Source organism: Embiotoca jacksoni, unplaced genomic scaffold (assembly GCF_022577435.1).
Source record: "Embiotoca jacksoni isolate LCO1_2020_lvr unplaced genomic scaffold, fEmbJac1.0.p SCAF_8, whole genome shotgun sequence".
Classification (NCBI taxonomy): Eukaryota; Metazoa; Chordata; class Actinopteri; family Embiotocidae; genus Embiotoca; species Embiotoca jacksoni.
In genome coordinates, this window is record NW_027185436.1 from 9,555,612 (window position 1) to 9,572,358 (window position 16,747).

General features: G+C 41.8%; 4 protein-coding genes across 7 annotated transcripts in view; 3 read left to right on the plus strand and 1 right to left on the minus strand.

The window, feature by feature from the left end:
- Positions 1-1,419, minus strand: part of mapk4 (mitogen-activated protein kinase 4) — a 32,863-nt gene extending 31,444 nt beyond the window's left edge. The window contains 1 exon segment of the mRNA XM_069138536.1: positions 1,204-1,419. Coding sequence (XP_068994637.1) covers positions 1,204-1,263 — 60 coding nt within the window. The 5' untranslated portion in view covers positions 1,264-1,419.
- Positions 1,128-16,745, plus strand: prf1.5 (perforin 1.5). Of its 4 annotated transcripts, XM_069138861.1 has the most exons (6): positions 1,128-1,147; positions 13,623-13,664; positions 13,984-14,259; positions 14,410-14,681; positions 15,165-15,306; positions 15,504-16,745. In XM_069138861.1, the coding sequence occupies exons 3-6, from the start codon at positions 13,990-13,992 to the stop codon at positions 16,389-16,391; spliced, it is 1,572 nt and encodes a 523-aa protein (XP_068994962.1). In that variant the 5' UTR covers positions 1,128-1,147; positions 13,623-13,664; positions 13,984-13,989; the 3' UTR covers positions 16,392-16,745. The 4 variants fall into 4 exon arrangements, with proteins under 4 accessions (XP_068994962.1, XP_068994960.1, XP_068994961.1 ...); XM_069138859.1 differs by lacking the exon at positions 1,128-1,147 and having other exon boundaries at positions 13,108-13,664; positions 13,885-14,259; XM_069138860.1 differs by lacking the exon at positions 1,128-1,147 and having other exon boundaries at positions 13,108-13,664.
- Positions 5,446-6,326, plus strand: LOC138191862 (histone H1). The gene is given in 1 exon segment (XM_069138918.1): positions 5,446-6,326. A coding segment is annotated over 1 exon segment (558 nt). The 5' UTR covers positions 5,446-5,527; the 3' UTR covers positions 6,086-6,326.
- mpeg1.1 (macrophage expressed 1, tandem duplicate 1) lies at positions 9,411-12,492 on the plus strand. The gene is made up of 2 exons (XM_069138857.1): positions 9,411-9,860; positions 10,245-12,492. Exons 1-2 carry the CDS (start codon positions 9,411-9,413, stop codon positions 11,934-11,936), a joined length of 2,142 nt encoding a protein of 713 aa, XP_068994958.1. The 3' UTR covers positions 11,937-12,492.
- Positions 16,746-16,747: the final 2 nt, after the last annotated feature.

Below are 16,747 nucleotides of genomic sequence, written 5' to 3' on the forward strand. Positions count from 1 at the left end.
AAAGTAATGAAGAAACATAAGGATCATTTCTAAACAATGTGGCAATTTACCTCTCACAGCTATGTAAGCATAACTTTATTTCTATAGAAATGTAAGACTCAAGATCTTATAAATTAGTGTTAAAAAAAAAAATAATCAAAGATGGTTGCTCAATATTTAATTCTAATACACTGGCTTAGCTTGATAAATCGTAGACTGTTGGCTAAACAATATTCCTCATCGGCAGTCAGCAGACCTGAGCAACTACAACAACTGAGCTGAAGCTGTTTGAATAAACAGGATCAATCCACGTGTGGGGATCTTTTTTTTTTTTTTTTACTTATGCGGTTTAAACGTGAGGTGAAAGTATTGAATTTGTAATGCTTTGCAACTAGAAACCTACCATGCCATCAGTCTTTTTTATTTTTTTGCTATGGTAGGGATATATTGACTGGAAACAATTGATAGTGAAAGGCAGAGAAATGCAACGAAGCCTATTAGCTCATCAAACCCAGACCTGTTGGAGATGAGAAAATATCACGTGGGAGGCTAAAAAAAAACAAAAAACAAAAAAACCCCGTTACATTTGGAAGAAGAATGAAATTAAGGAAGTACGAAAGTAGATATTCAAATATACACACACGCGCGCCAGTTGTATCTCAGTAATCTAATTACATGAGTCACAGACAGACAGATGTTTCTACTCCATTGCTTCAAAAAGCACTTCGCTCTTCAGGACTCAGAGCAGGACAGATAGTTGGGCAGTTGTTTACCCGGAATTCAGTCGGACTGAAGTTCATATTATTGGCAAATGTAACTCACGGTCTTTTTTTTTCTGGCTTTGAAATAATAGCTACGCATATTTAAACTGGAGAGGAGTTTAAAAAAAATTAAAAAAAAAAAAAAAAAAATAAGGAAGTAAAGATGCGAACGCGTAGGCCAGAAAAGTGGAGCAATCCACAATGATGTTTATCAAGTTCTCACTCTGATTTATAATCCTTAACGCACGAGGACGCGCCGACAACGAAATAATAACAATAAGCGAATTATTTCAGACAAAAAAAAAAAAAAAAAAAAAAAAAAGGAACGGAAGTGCTGCTGTCGAGCCATGCTTCCTTCGTTCTTTCTAAAAAAAAAAAAAAAAAAAAAAAAAAAAAAAAAAAAAAAAAGCCGTCACTGTGAAATCCAGTCTCTGCGGCTGGTGAAATAACACAGCGAACTTACCCAAAATATCAAACTGAGGAAGAGGAGGATGGTCTTGGACGTGATGATTCCGCAGTCCATGTTGTGTGACGGAGCTGAAGAGACCGAAGGAAGGCTGTGCAGTCGGTGCGGTTCCAGTTGTGGTCTCACGGAGCGGGATGTGGGTGGAGGTGGGTGGGGGGGGAGCTTCTCTTCCTACCGCCTCGATCACAAGTTTCCTCCGTCTGCCTGACTGCAGTGACTGTGATCACTTGGTCACATGCTTCTGGGAGGAGAGCAACCCAAGTGAACAGGTCTCCCAGGCTTCGACAGAGGGGTTTTTGGGGGGGATAAAACATTATAATACCGAGCAATGCATTTTTTTTTTTTTTTTAATTTATTTTTTATTTCTTTTAACATGCCTTACCTCCGCCTTTAGCGTAAAAGCCAGTTCTGTTTGTCAAATTTTAAAAGGTAAAACTACACTTGCGTCCTCTCTCTCTCTCTGATGACTTCAAAGGGACGCATTCAATAATGGAAGAAGCCTGTAAAAGTACACACAGCCTACAGCAATGTAAGACAAATACTCAAAAGGGCGGCGCAGTGGTTAGCACTGTCACCTCACAGCAGAAAAGGTTCCGGGTTCGAATCCGGTCCTGGGCCTTTCTGTGCGGAGTTTGCATGTTCTCCCTGTGCTTGCGTGGGTTCTCTCCGGGTTCTCCGGCTTCCTCCCATCATCCAAAAACATGCACCTCAGGTCAGGTTACCTGCTTAAGTCCCGCTTAACTAAAAGTACAGGAGTATGAACAGCAAAGTGTTGTCAAAGTAATTAAAGTATTATTAAAGTAGTGGTTTGGACCCTCCGATTGATATTATTATATGAGACACCGTTAGATTATTAATACTGAAGCATCAGTGTGTTAAGCTGCATGCTACTGTTTTAGCTGCTGCAGTTGGAGCTGGTCTGAACTACTTTATGTAGCCTACGGTTAGCTAGTTTAATCCAGTGGTTCCCAACCTCAGGGTCAGGCCACTCTAAAGGGTCACCAGATGAATGTGAGGGGCCTACTGGAAGAAGAACAGAAACAGAGTTCTTGTATAAAATACATATTTTTTTCAGTTGTTGGACTTTTTCTCTAATCTTTTATATTTTGGTGAGATAGTGGATTACTTGCTTTTTTTTATTGAAGTTAAACCATGTGAGAAGTCTAGAGGGAAAAAAAAAATCCCTATTTGATGGGGCTATTCACACCAGAGACATCTGAAATATGTTCCTTCTAAGACGTCAGAGGCCAGAAAGTTTGGAAACCCCTGGTAGTTATGTTTTTTGGTTTATCAACAGGATTAAAAACAAAACTACCAGCCCAATTTTCATAAAACTTGGTGGAACAGTGTAGCATGGGCCAAAGAAGGACACATTGTTCTGGTACATGCCGTACATCTGAAAATCCAGTAGATGGTAGTAAAGTCCAATTGTGACAAAACATAGGCCATTCTAGAAATACCATGATCCCATATCACAATCCATATTCAAGGGGAATCAATAATCCTCTGGAATACTCATTTATTTGCCCAAACTAAATACAGTAAGCTGTCGTTAGTGGTTTCATAGGGAATAACCAGAACCATGACAATCGTCCCATTTCCACAATTGCCAGTATATCCAGACATACTGGTTGCATGTCATAGAAGAGCAGACGAGTGGCCTTAATGGAGGTCTTTGTTTTCTGAATGCCCTTCTACAACATATTTTAATTATAATAATGTGTTGTATTCTTAAAGCTTATCATCCATTGTGTCAAATCTGTCCTTTAAAATATCAAGCTGTCAAATAAATGTTGTAGAGTAGAAAGTGCAATATTTCCCTCTCAAGTGTTGTATTGGGAAGTATGAAAAATACTCAAGGGAAGAACAAGTAACTCAAAATCTTACTTAAGTACAGTACTTAACTAAATATAGTTACTTTCCACCACTGGGGGGCATTTTATCTTTTCAGCAGTTATTCATGACACAACAAACCTGTTCATGTTCCTCACTTGTGTTTATCATGGATGACTTTTCACCGGAAGTGTGTGTGTGTGTGTGTGTGTGTGTGTGTGTGTGTGTGTGTGTGTGTGTGTGTGTGTGTGTGTGTGTGTGTGTGTGTGTGTCATGAATCTGTGGTTTCAATCAAAACATTATTTGAGTGACAGTGCCCCTTCATGCTCTTTGGTCTCCTTTGGCAGCTCAATAGAGGGCTAGAAAAGTGACCGAGCTGAAAAATAACTGTCACAAAACAATGGTTGTATTAAGAGTGCGTCAATAGGATGGTTGGAGCCCTTTTATCTGCTGAAGTGTATGCCTCAGTTGTATTACAGTGGTAGTCAGACAAGCTGAATGCTGGAGATTCAATCCACTGACACATTTACCCACTGTGGGAGTCTGAGGTAGCACAACAGAAGGTTTCAGTTGCTTTTCTGACTGCATGTGTCACAGTTTAAGACTTAAACTGTTCACACCACAACTGGACACAAACTAAAAGAAGTCATTGCAGTACTAAATTCCTTCCTCTTTGAGTAAGTAAAAGTCCCTGTCAAGTAAATATTGACAAAAAAGTATATCTGCTTCATCCTGTCTTCTCTACTGGAGTCCATCATTATGGTGAATTTGAAAGTTTCTGCTCATCTACAATTAAAATGTTATCCATATTCATTTTTGGAGCGCCAAACAGAACTATGACCTTGCGATGGCCACTTTAAAATGTAGGTTTGCTTACAAAAACTATGACTCGCTCTGACAGGCCGAAAATAGAACTGCATTTTCACTGAAACGAAACATACTCACTCTGCTGCAACACTGTGTGTGTGTTTGTGCATTTGCCTGCAATTGGAGTAGGCACTATCAGTGCACTACAGAAGGCAAGATTTGCTAATCTTCCCCTTCACACATGGTTAAGTAAACACTCAATATTAATAAAGAAAAGAAATAGTGGGAGAGAGAATGAAAGACAGACAGAGAGAAATTCTCAGTGGTTTGAGCAGTTTGAGTGTTTTTTCAAGTGGAATAGTTACGATTTATTGACACTCCAGTCCATGTGTCTGCCAGTCTTCTTCATTTTGAAACAAATAAACAATTTTAGCTACAAATGTGTTCTACTATACCATATGAAATATGTAAATGTAGCTGAAATTATGTTTGATTTTGCTGATGGCACAAAAACATGTTAATGAACACAAACAATTACTAATGATATAAAGTAAATATTATTTCATGTTTAAAAATAAGATGATAATGGTATCCGGCTGATGTTAATATCTCATAAAGTCTTCTAGCCTGAACAGTACATGAGCGTACTTTATAGAAGAAAGACAAAATAGTGCTGTATGATGCCAGCACTTAATTGGCCCCTTTGCATTTGATTTAATTAATGTATGTAAAGGCGTACGACAGAGTGTATTAAATGCTCATGTGAAAATGAAGCACTTCAAGGCACCATATTCTTGTTAAACTGAAAAAGAAGGCCATAAAACCATAGATTGATGCTTAAATAAGAAATAAACTGGTTTAAATACACCCCTGATTATTTTAAACCGAGTAAAAAAAACAAAAAGAAAGAAGAAACGTGGGGAAATAATCTTAAATTCGTTCCTCTGGCTGCCCCTCCTCAGCTGATAACTCTTATTGATACTAGTGTCCATCTCATATAGGAGCCTTTATATTCACTAATTCCAAAAAAACGTAATTATTTGTTATTGAACCTTGCTCACCACATCCTGTCACTAAAAAACACTCTTGCCTCCATGTTGAAGCCACTCTGTAGTGACCTCAGCATACATATAAGGCAACTGTGTTTCTTTGGTCATCTTTAAATTCATTTATTTAGAAAAAAATAGCTGAAATGAAACCAATTTTTGGGGCCAACATATCACACACATCACTGTACTTAAGTGTACTTAATCATATAACTACGTACCTGATTATTTAGAGGATATAATCTTGTTAAAATGTTCAAAATGCACATCTCAAATTACATTTGACACCTGCCAGCTTGCAATTACACAACAAACTATAATGTATGTAATCAATTCTTGAATAGAAAATATCCATATAGGCAGTTCAAATTGTGATGTTTTTTATGAGGTGACTTTTATATGGATATAAAACATTTTACACAGGTATTCTAAAGGTTAATTCAGACGAAGAAAACACAAACATGATCAAATAAGAGGGGGAGAAGAGGTGCACTGTGGTTGCAGGGCTGACTCTACACGGTTCTCATAGAGGCTTGATAAAGCCTGGATCCGCCAAGAGCACAAGCGCAGATAACACTCTGTCTTGTACTGTCTGTGAACCTCCCCAACTTGATCCTGGTATTCGAGCTATTACAATGTCTTCTGCTGTGATTGTTCTGACACCGGCAGGTCCGGCCAAACCTGCCCAAAGGAAAGCCAAGACTCCGAGGAAGAAAACAGCTCCGTCAGTGTCAATCTTGATACTGAAGGCTGTGTCTGCATCCCCATCGCCCAGCGGTGTGTCCCTGCCAGCCCTGAGGAAGGCTTTGAAGGCCGCAGGATATAACGTGGGGAAGAACAAAGCCAGGATCGTCACAGCCATCAAGCGCTTGCTGACTAAGAAAGCTCTGATCCAGTTGAAGGGCAGCGGGGCCTCGGGCTCCTTCAAGCTCAACAAAAAGCCCACAAAACCTCGCAAGATGAAGGTGGTGAAGAAGAAGAAGAAGCCAAAGGTGAAAAAGGTCAAGAAGGTCAGTGTCAAGAAAGCAGCAGGAAGAGCAGCCAAGAAGTCAACGAAGAAAAAGAAGGTAAAGAGTCCTAAGAAAGCCAAGTGACCTGCTGCAACCAAGAGCACCAAGAAGCCAAAGAGCCCGAAGAAGGCCAAACGCAAGGTTGCCAAGGCTCCTAAGACCAGGGGTGCTGCTCAGAAGTGAAAATTCTCCTACGGAACACTAAATGCTGCCCAAAGGTGTTTCTGCCGGCATTTGACTCTTGTGTGGACTAAGTTGCTTTCAATTTAAGATCCTGAGTTTGCTTTACCTACCTATTTCAGTTTTTCTATAACAGAAAATAATGAACTTTCTGTGTTTACATCTCTTTTCTTCTCGCCTTCTGTCAGGTCTGTAATGGACTGATCTGCAATTATTGGAAATAATAAAATTATTTTAATTTATAGACCGTGATGTGTGGCTTTTTGTCAAAATTACTACTCTGAACACAGTGTGCTGTAAACATCAAACGGATAAAATGAAAACTTCTACTGAGCCTGTACAGTTGTGAGGTACACGTCATGTTTCTGCCCATGTTTACATTATGTAGTGCCATTCAGCGCAACTGAGTTGTATTTCAGAAAACTTCTTCTGTGGTCTTAGCCACAGAGATTTTTTTTTACCGTTGGCTTGTTGAATATGTCTTTGTGAAACAGCTAAAAATATTTTGGTGAGTGCTGGCTTAAAACTGGATTTATTTGATCAGGTCGCGCAGGACAATTTGGAGACGCGCTTTTACGCACCCTTTACGCGCAGGCCGACCAGACCCGTGTACTTCTTATGCAAATTTGATCCCTTCTTACCTGTCACTTGGGTACTTTTGGATGCTTTTGTTTGTTTTGCTTGCGTCAAATCACGACTGATAGGCAAGTGGGACAAGGCCAGGGTGGTCATAAAACAGCGCTGGTGACACTTCTTATAGCTGCTTGCAAAAAACAGCTAAACATCTGTGACAACAGTGAGGCTTGGTGGGCGTGACAACAGTTCCTCTTCTCAACAGCTGATAAAACAAACATGTCAGAGTTCCAGCAGGGAACACAGGAACCAATAGTTATATGCCCTATTGATGATAGCTTGTAGTCTACCATTCAGGAATTTAGGTAGCAGATGATATAGCGGTTAAAAAAAAACATTGAAAAGTTCCCGTGATCTACATTCCTTAATTTCTTTTGATACTATACTCTGAGGTGATGTTAATTGGCTGTACCGTTCATCTGCTGTGGCGTATGGTTTCATACTGTCATCTGCTGGCCAGAAGACGCAACTGCAGTCCTTAGGACCGGGAGGGTTCATCCCAGGTCAGTTGACACCGGGTTGCCTTTTACTGTAACAAGTTGTGGACTTTGAAAACCGCGGAGGTATTTGATAAAATCAACTAGCCCAAATATAAATCGGAAAAAAGTACATATTGCTAAATTAATTTAAAGTCTCAGGAGTTAGTGGAGGAAGAATGGTTGTGGTGGTCGTGTGTAGCATGTTGGCCTATGACCTTGTGGCTTTGAGCAACGATAATGCTGCCAAAGTATGTAGGCACAGGTCACACTAGATTGGATGTTAAACAGGTAGAGCAGGGGTGGTGGGTGTGAGTATTGAGGGGAGTAGTCCTGGGACGCCAGGACTGCAGGTGAGCCTTCCCGAGGTGTGGTGGGCCTAACTTGACGAAACACCGGTGAAGGGAGGTGACCACTTGATAACCCCAGGGAGATACTGCACACTCTCGCTGGGTTGCCAACGCTTTGTTATAGGTGGTTTCTACGTTGGTATATTAACATAGCCTGCATAGTGTTAGTTAGTGAGATGTTTGGCAGAGACTGAGTCAGTTGACCCTTGCGCAGTGTTATTCTGCATTAATTTGGCACCCTGCATTGCAAACCAAAATAATCTGCTGTTTATGAAAACAGAAGTTCTTACATTTTTAGACAAAGGTGAGAAATGTTTCAACAAACTTCTATAAGGAACAATCCTCTGCAAGAGGAACAAGGGCCCCTTTGGGCGGTAGCCTGTGGCCCCCGCAGACTCCTGATGTCAGCGTCACAGAATCACTCTCGGGTTACATGAAGAGGAAGTCTAAATATGCAGTACATAACTGTTTTTTAGTCTCATCATGTGATCTTGCGTGTTTGAACTTGTTTTTCAGACATGGAGTTTGGGAAAGTCCGATAAGTGTGAACATACTGATGTCAAAAATTAACCCAAAATAAACAATGGAAAATAATGGGGACTTCCCCATGTGTGACATAAAACAAGACATTTGACGGTGTTTACTGTATTGTTTGAAATATATGTTGCAAGTCTGCAGTTTATTACTATACACAGGTTTTTTTGGTTTTTTTTTTAATCTTGTTTAAATATTCAAGCTCAGGCTTGATTGTTGGGGGATGGGGGGGGGGGGACTCAGGAAATTCTTGGGAAACTCACACTGAGCATACTTATCTCTCCTGACATTTAAAACACTGCAACTTCCTTTTAGTAGATCTCATTTTCATACCTGTTTTCTGTTCTCTTTAATAAGATAAAAACTGAACAGATTTACATTGCGCTGTGGAGGAAGTCCAAATTCTTGAATTTCTGGGAACTCCAGCTCTGTTATGTCTTTCACAAATATAGATTGCACCTGAAATAAATCAAATATAAATTACACCTGAAATAAATCAAATCTTTTCTGTTGTTAGAGTACAATAAAAAACAAATGTTATTCCTCTACACTACTTGAAGGTCACATGACCATGTATGTACAAATTTAGACACCGTCATGGCTTCTGCCTCCTACTTTCATGTTAGAGTTCATTTCATGTCATACATTGAGAAAAATCATAACTTTAAATTACTTAAACTATTAGATACGATAATTCACTGTAACTTCTTTAAATGCCTGTAGGTTTTCTGATAAGGACTTTAATATGGTTATATTATACTGTGTTATGCTTGTGAGAATAAGCTTCATCATTACTAGTCATAACCAACCCAGTATTTTGGAAATTTTCATTGTAATTGTACATGCCATATTTCAAAAGAGGATGCCTATTCTGTATTCTGTGTTTTTGTCCTTTTACTTTTTAAATCGTTTTTTATTTGCACGCTTCTATAAAACTGTTTGGTATCTAACCAGTCCCTTTTTAGCTGATGTATTAAAGCCGGTATTTATTGCCTTTAGTTTGAATTCTGGATCCCCTGAAAGTTTCTTCAAATAGATAATTTAAACTTCTTTTAATTAATCAATTAATTAGTTAACAAATTTAATTAAATTAGCAAATAAATAGCTTTTCATATCTTGCCAGCCCCCCTCAATCTTTCAATAGCTTAACTTTTTTTTAATTTCATTCAAGTTTTTGTCTTCTCGTGACTTTCCAGAAGTGAAAGTAAAGCCTAACCGTGCGCTGTAAATTGTGAAGCAAGATATTCCTGTTAGTCATGTGATGATTTTAATCAGAGGAGGAGGAGGAACATAGTTTAAACTCGGCTGTCAGTCCTCACATCTGACACTGACATCATGAAAACAGCAGTGACCCTCCTGGCTCTCTCTTTCCTTCATGTCTGCTCTTCAGTCCCTGTAAGTCGCCCGACTAACTGGCTCAGACAATGTCGGGCCTCCACCAACACCTCCATCACAGCACTGGAGGTGCTGCCAGGTGGAGGCTGGGACAACCTCCGCAACATGGACATGGGCCGAGTCATGAACCTCAGCTACTTCCAGTGCCAGACCACTGAGGATGGGATCTACCTCATCCCAGATGAAGTGTTTGTCATCCCCCACAAAGAGACGGGTGTGGAGACCAACTCGGAGATCATCAGCTCATGGCTGGAGCAGAAAAGCTCCACGTCTCACAGCATAAATGCAGACATATCCTTCTTCTCAGTGCTGAATGGTAAATATTCCACTGAGAACATGAGGATGAAAACACATCAGGTCAGAGACTCCTCAACTACAGCTAGAGTCCAGGTGAGTTTTTTTTTTAATTTTTAAATTTATTTTTAGATGTATTACAAAAATGCAAACACATAATTGCGGTGTTTCTTGACCAAGAGCTAAAATGATTTAGTACATATTTGTCCACAAAAACTACTCTGTCATTGATTGCTTGAAATGTGGTTGATGAAAAATGCTGTCTGACCTGAAGTATTTTCTTTTCTTTATTTAATGCAGTGTGTATTACAAATGTTGCACTAAATGTGCTCGACTTAAAAGGCTATGCTTTAACTGCAGTCCCTGGACAGATGTTACATAGTCATTTTAATTTAAGCAAATAAAAAGAAAGAATACAAAATAAAATGTTCAAAACAATAACCTTAAAATGTAATGATGTTATAATCCTTTCCTTTAAAGGTTCGTAACTTCATCTACACAGTCAAGGCTTATCCAGACTTCACTCTGGATACACGCTTTGCTCAACAAGCCAAAGAAATAGCTGATGCAATCGAGAACAACCAGACGAGGTACAGCGACTATCTCTCGGAGAAGATGGTTCTGGACTACGGCACTCATGTCATCACTGGTGTTGATGCTGGGGCGACTTTGATGCAGGAGGACTACCTCAGCTCTTCGTATGTGTCGGACAGTGTGTCAGAGAGATCGACCGTCAAAGCACTGGCTGGTCTAAACTTTTTTGACAAACTCAAGTTTGATATCAGCAGTCAAAACACCAAGCAGAGCTCATCGCTTCAGACATACCAGTCCAACATTCAGTACTCCCTCATTCAAAGCCAAGGAGGCGGCATACCTTTTTATCCTGGCATCACTCTGCAGAAGTGGCAGGAAAGTACCAGAAACAACCTGGTTGCTATCGACCGTTCGGGATTTCCCTTACACTACTTTATCAACACCAACAGTATCCCTGATTTGCCACAGCCTACAGTTGGCAAAGTGGCTCACTCATTGAGTCAGGCCATAGAGCGCTACTACAAGGTCAACACCCGCCCTGGGTGTGTCGACATCAACTCCAAGAACTTCAACTTCCAGGCCAACATTGATGATAAATCCTGCGAAGGCCCCGCTACAAACCTTAGCTTTGGTGGCGTCTACCAAGAGTGTACACAGGTCAGCTCAGATGCAGGTCCACTTTGTAATGCCCTGGCTCAGAAAAACCCAGAAACAGGAGACTTCTCCTGCCGTCCGCCTTACTCCCCGACTTTACTGAGATCGGAAGTGAGACAGCAAAGTTACAGCACGTATGATTGTCACAATAAAAGGTATTCCTGTGGATTATTTCATCTGTTCCATTGTCACAAATTGCAGTGTCAGGACAACAACCATGTTCGCATTGCTCGCGTCAACACCTACTGGTGCTCTGCAAACGGACAGGCCCCGGGCAACTCAGGGTATCTCTTTGGAGGCCTGTACAGCCCCTCCCTCCTGAACCCCCTCACCAAAGCCAAAAGCTGCCCCCCAAACTTCATCCCAGTAAAGTTTCTCTCAGATGGCCAAGTGATCTGCGTGAGTAATGATTATGAGACTGCAACCAGATACTCCGTACCATTCGGAGGCCTCTTCAGCTGTCAGTCAAGCAACCCACTGGCAAGAAATCAACGTAGGTGCCCTCCCAAATTCAGTCAGCACCTTGCATCGGTCAGCGACGGCTGTGAAATTCTTTACTGCGTCCAGTCTGGATTGTTCACAGGTGGGCAGCTGCAACCTGTCCGACTGCCTCCATTCACCAAAAGCCCGCTTGTCAGCATGCGAGCCACCAACACAGTGATGGTGATGACGGAGGGGGAACATAACTGGGTCAGAGTGGGGCAGACCAAGGCGTGGAAACTTGCCAGTCCAGAGGAAATCAAGGAAATTGTGCAAAAGCTTAACCCAGAATTGAATCAGATGTCTGATGGAGAAAAGGCAGGTGTAGCCTTTGGGGTGATGGGGATGATGCTGCTGGTCATAGTGGCAGTGATCCTGGTGAAGAGAAGGAGGCGGCTGTCTGGGGTTAGGACGACTAGAGGCTATGAGGAAATACGCGGAGAGGCACAGCGTAATGAGCATGAAGAACACACAGCTTCTGTCTCTGGGGTGCCTGATCTGTAGTGACAGACTGTGCTTTTAACTTGTTGATTATTACCTCAGAAATGTCCGTAATGCTTCTTACTGGTGTGGGAAATATTGTCATGTTTAAGGGCTTCTATTTTAAATCAGTCTTTGCATTAGTGGTCGAAAACATTATACTTTGCATTTTCCAATCACAAGCTTTTTAAATGTAATAATGTATTTTGTTAAACTAGACATACGACTTTGGAGCAATTCGCTTTTGAAATTCCCATATGTGCTTTTAAAGCAAAAGTGACTTTCAGAGTCGAAATGAACCAATACTGCCCCCATGAGGCCAAGATGCACAATGACATGTAATGTATAAACATTCTTATACCCATTTCAGAACTTTGCATGCTTTATGGGTTTGTTGGGACCTACCATGTATGAAACATGTGGTTAAATAGATACCTGATGAGCATCTTGTGCTTATTTATTTTTTATATACGAATGGAAAGTACGAGATGAAAAATGTAATACTGTTTTTACTTTCATGCTGAAACTAACATGACAGAACTTTTCTGAAGTGCCCTTAATAAAAGAACAGGAAACTATTCATGAATTTGTTTTCATTTATATACTGGATTCATGGATGGTGTGTCTCTGGTCATCTACAACTAAAAACTCTCTAAAATACCTACAGTGCTCAGTCGGCGGTCACTTACACGAAGCAGTCAAACTACATGAAGTGCTGTTTTTTTCTTTTTAAACAAATGATATGCTAAATCTTTGAGCTAATTGGAAGCACATTTAGTTGCATTTTTATATTTTATTATTATGGTATAAAATACAAAAGTCACAATTGAGGGTAACTCACTCAAGGAAAGCGTGTATTATTTTGTAAACGTGGCACCACCGCTTCTCTGAATATAATCTTATTTATAGACAATCTTTCTCTGTCTCCTGTTAAATGAAACCTCTTGCAGAAAGACACTTATTTACCTTGAACTTACAGCGAAAACCACCGACATTCCTCCCACATCCACGCATAGACAATGGCAAAGCTGATCTCATGGTTTGGACGAGGTTATTATTACACAAGACAGGCCAGCTCAGACGTTTTATAGACAAAGACACGGATTCAGTCCAAAACACACACACACACCCATGTACTGTACACTCACAATGCATGCACATACACACAAACACACACCCATTTCCTGTAAAGAGTGCCCAGACCAATGTTCATCTTTTTCTCTCCGGACTACACAAAAATCTCCCTCCTCTCCCACACATGCATGTGCACAAAGGGCAGAGAGCGATTCACAGAACTGGGTCTCGAACATGAAAACAAACCCACTCATGCTGAGGAAATTGGTATGGCCCGGAGGAAGAGGGAGGAAGAGAGGAAGAGAGAGGAAGAGAGGAAGAGTGAGAGAGCGGCAGACGCACAGCCCTGAAGAAGGGGGCACTCCCTTCTTGGTGTTTTTGAAAAGGCGGAGGACAGACTAAAGAGTTCACCCAGCAGGCTTTCAGAACAGCCTGCCAGCAAAGCTAAAGCTCTCTCAGCCGTGATTTCATTTCCAGCTGGATCGAGACCCAAGTCGCAGTTCATCATTTGCAAGCGTGCATGTGCCATCGATGGGGATAGAGAAAGAAGAAGACCAGTTCACATCAAGAGAGGTGTTTTGGGAGGAGTAGAAAGCTACTGCTTGGCAACTAAGAAAAAGACACAAACCAAACGACAAAAAAAAAAAAAAAAAAAAAAAAAAAAAAATCAAGTCCAAGGTAAGAGTGCATGTCCTCTTATGGTGCATGATTTTGTTGTGCATGTTTTTGGTGTTGACATGACATCTGCGGCAGGATTACCGCAGTTTATGTGGCATGCAGCAGAGAGGATTAGAGGCTCATCTGCATTTAAACATAGCTTGTCATAGTTCATGCTTGCATGAATTTACGGGCAATTGGAGCAATAATCAATCTGAGACACTGCTTACATGTTCCATAGGATGGGCTTAAAAGCAAAAATGTCCCGACGCAAAGTCACCACGAGAACCGAAACACCACCGACCACTTTCTCATCCACGTTGCGCTCCGTTACATTCAGGCAACCATGCAAGCAGGAGGAAAGCGATGGAGGAACCTTGTCCCGTTTATCTTGGCTGCGCAAGTTATGTCGGACGTCCACAGAGTCCAGGGCTGCCGGACTGGCGCAGGGTCAGAGTGTGAGAAAGCTCCTTTTGTCCCGGGCCACAACCTGGCGGGGGAGGGTTTTGACGTGGTGCGGATGCGGCGAACGGGAGCCTACGTCATTAACATCAAAGCTCATCTGGCTGACAACCACACCTGCACACTGTGTCCAAACCGCTTCCAAAACAGACAGGTGAGACGGTAAAAAATTTTCAAATCAAACCTGTAATCCCCTCCCCCCTCCCCCCCACCGCGTACTATTCTGGCACTTCCTATATATTTTTCTTTCCAACACCTGCGTCCCTCTCCACATCCTTGCCCTTCCTCCCTCCTCCTCTTTTAGGTTCAGAGGCTCCCGGCAGCCGTGCTCGACTGGCGTCCTTTCAGCCGCTGCAGCAAGCAGCTGTCCAGCGCCCTCTACCACTCCGTGGACTCCCTGCTGCGCAGCTCCAACGCGCTGGTCAACAGCAACTGGGGTTTGGGCCTGAGCCTCGACGATGTCGGCGAGGCCGTGCTGGGAGGAAGCCGCTCGGATTTGGCGAAGTTTGCTCGTTCACAGCACAGCGTGGACAAAGCCACGTTCGCCATCCATGAAATCAGTTGCACCTACTACAGGTAAAGAGTAGGGTTGGTCAAAAAAAAAAAAAAAATGTGGGTATAAGTGTACGTAACGCGTTGACTGATGGAGCGTCATTAACTCACGAGCCGACAGAAATCGATAACCAAAAATGTGCTCCCGCGAATGTTTTGGCAATTCGGTATTGTGGCATAAAAAGCCCAGAACAGTAAGGTTGTAGTTTAATACCCAACAGTGGCTCGGAGGCAGACGTACCGTTAGCACATATGGATCTCGGTATGACAGGGGATACAATTTGAAAGATGACTTGGAATACAGCATGCAAATAATAATAATAAAAATTAAAAAAAAAAAAAAAAAAAATATATATACACCTTTTAACAATTTTTTTGTGACAAGTTTAAGGGCGCAGATTGAGATCTTACAGTGAACTCGGCTGTTTATTATCTTTGTTACAGGACAGTCACGGTTATGTTGTCATCGTGTTATGGTTGAACTCCGCCTGCCTTTTGTTTTTGTAGCTACAGGCTGGCTGATCATCCCCAGCTGAGTGCAGCGTTCACAAAGCATTTGAAGAGACTACCACGGAGTTTAAGTACGAGCCAGAGCAAGGCCCTATACAGGCGGCTGATCGACACCTACGGAACACATTACATACACCAGGTCAGAGAAACTTGTTGGATACACGGGCTCCTCTTTTCCTGCCTTTTATGTTGTAGTCGTTTTTTTTTTAATTTTTTTTTTTTTTTTTAACCAGAGCTAAATAACGCTGAAAAAAAAAAAATGATGATGGACTGTTACTGATCAGCGAAAAAGGAAGTTCTTGGCCCTCACCTCCAGTATTTGTTTGTGTTGGTTAGGTCCAGCTTGGTGGTAAGGTGAGGCAAATCACGGCCTTCAGGACCTGCCTGGCCACACTGAAGGGCTTCTCGGAGTCAGACATCAAAACCTGCCTGAATGTTGAACTCCGATTGGCTCTGGGTTTCCTCCCTGCCAACGCATCCTTCTCCAACAAGTGCGAGAACCTCCTGAAAGGCAATATGAGCATGGGCTTTTACCAAGGCTTCATTACCAATAAAATTGAGGTTATTGGAGGAGAGAGGTACTTCCCTGACATCCTCTACCAGCAGGACCCCTCTAAGGCGTACCACAGCTGGATGAACAGCCTCCATGACAACCCTGATGTGGTTTCTTATGCCATCTTCCCGCTGCACCATCTGGTGGAGGACTTGAATATCAGCGATAATTTGAGACACACCGTCACGGAGTACATCAAGGAGAACCAGCTGCAGGAGGACAAGCATGGTTTCAAGAACTGCTCCCCAACTCCCAATACGGACCATAACTGCTGTCCTTTAAGGGCCGGCAGAGGAACTCTCACACTGGAGATCCACAGAGCCGCAGGACTGAGGGCCGACACCTTCACGAAAACCGACGCCTACGTGAAGATCTTCTACAACGGCATGTACGAGGAGACCGAGACGGTGATGGACGACAACGACCCAGTGTGGAATGCCACTTATGACTTTGGCTCTGTGGAAATGGGTCGGGAGTTGAGGTTTGAAGTCTGGGATAGGGACGTGCTGTACAATGACGTAGCAGGGCGATGTCTCGTCTTTCCGGAGAGAGGGTCTCATTCATTAAGCTGTCAGCTGCGCAAAGGAGTTCTTTATTTTACCTACACCGCCACATGTGACGCTCATCTGACGGGGTTCAGGTGTGGACGATACTCCCCCAATGCCGAGTAGCTTGTCAGACTAATGAGTCTTATTGTCGATTTCAGGACTTTTCTTACTTCATGATGTTAAGCTTCTTTCTTTTGTATTATCAAGAACTAGCAAACTGTCATTTTCTTTACATATTTGTTAGGAACATTTGTCTACATTTCGGACATCAACGAAACTTGTTTACCTTTTTTCAACCATTATATTTTTTTTTTTATAAAACTCCCAAAAATTCCATTCGAGAATTCCGAGAAGAAAACATACAGTAGTCAACTGTCCTCTATGTGATTGTGTTTGCCTCAGTATTGACTAACCTATGTCTGAGTCCTTGTGCATTTTTTTGTACATACACAAATAAAGAAATTGTGATTGTGATAATG

What these genes read in the sequence shown, in the direction of transcription:
- mpeg1.1 (XM_069138857.1), top strand. Translation starts at nt 9,411, where the DNA reads ATGAAAACAGCAGTGACCCTCCTGGCTCTCTCTTTCCTTCATGTCTGC. An exon ending in CAACTACAGCTAGAGTCCAG is followed by an intron (nt 9,861 to 10,244) that starts GTGAGTTTTTTT and finishes TTTCCTTTAAAG; the next exon opens with GTTCGTAACTTCATCTACAC.
- prf1.5 (XM_069138861.1), top strand. Translation starts at nt 13,990, where the DNA reads ATGCAAGCAGGAGGAAAGCGATGGAGGAACCTTGTCCCGTTTATCTTG. An exon ending in ACCGCTTCCAAAACAGACAG is followed by an intron (nt 14,260 to 14,409) that starts GTGAGACGGTAA and finishes CTCCTCTTTTAG; the next exon opens with GTTCAGAGGCTCCCGGCAGC. An exon ending in GAACACATTACATACACCAG is followed by an intron (nt 15,307 to 15,503) that starts GTCAGAGAAACT and finishes TGTGTTGGTTAG; the next exon opens with GTCCAGCTTGGTGGTAAGGT.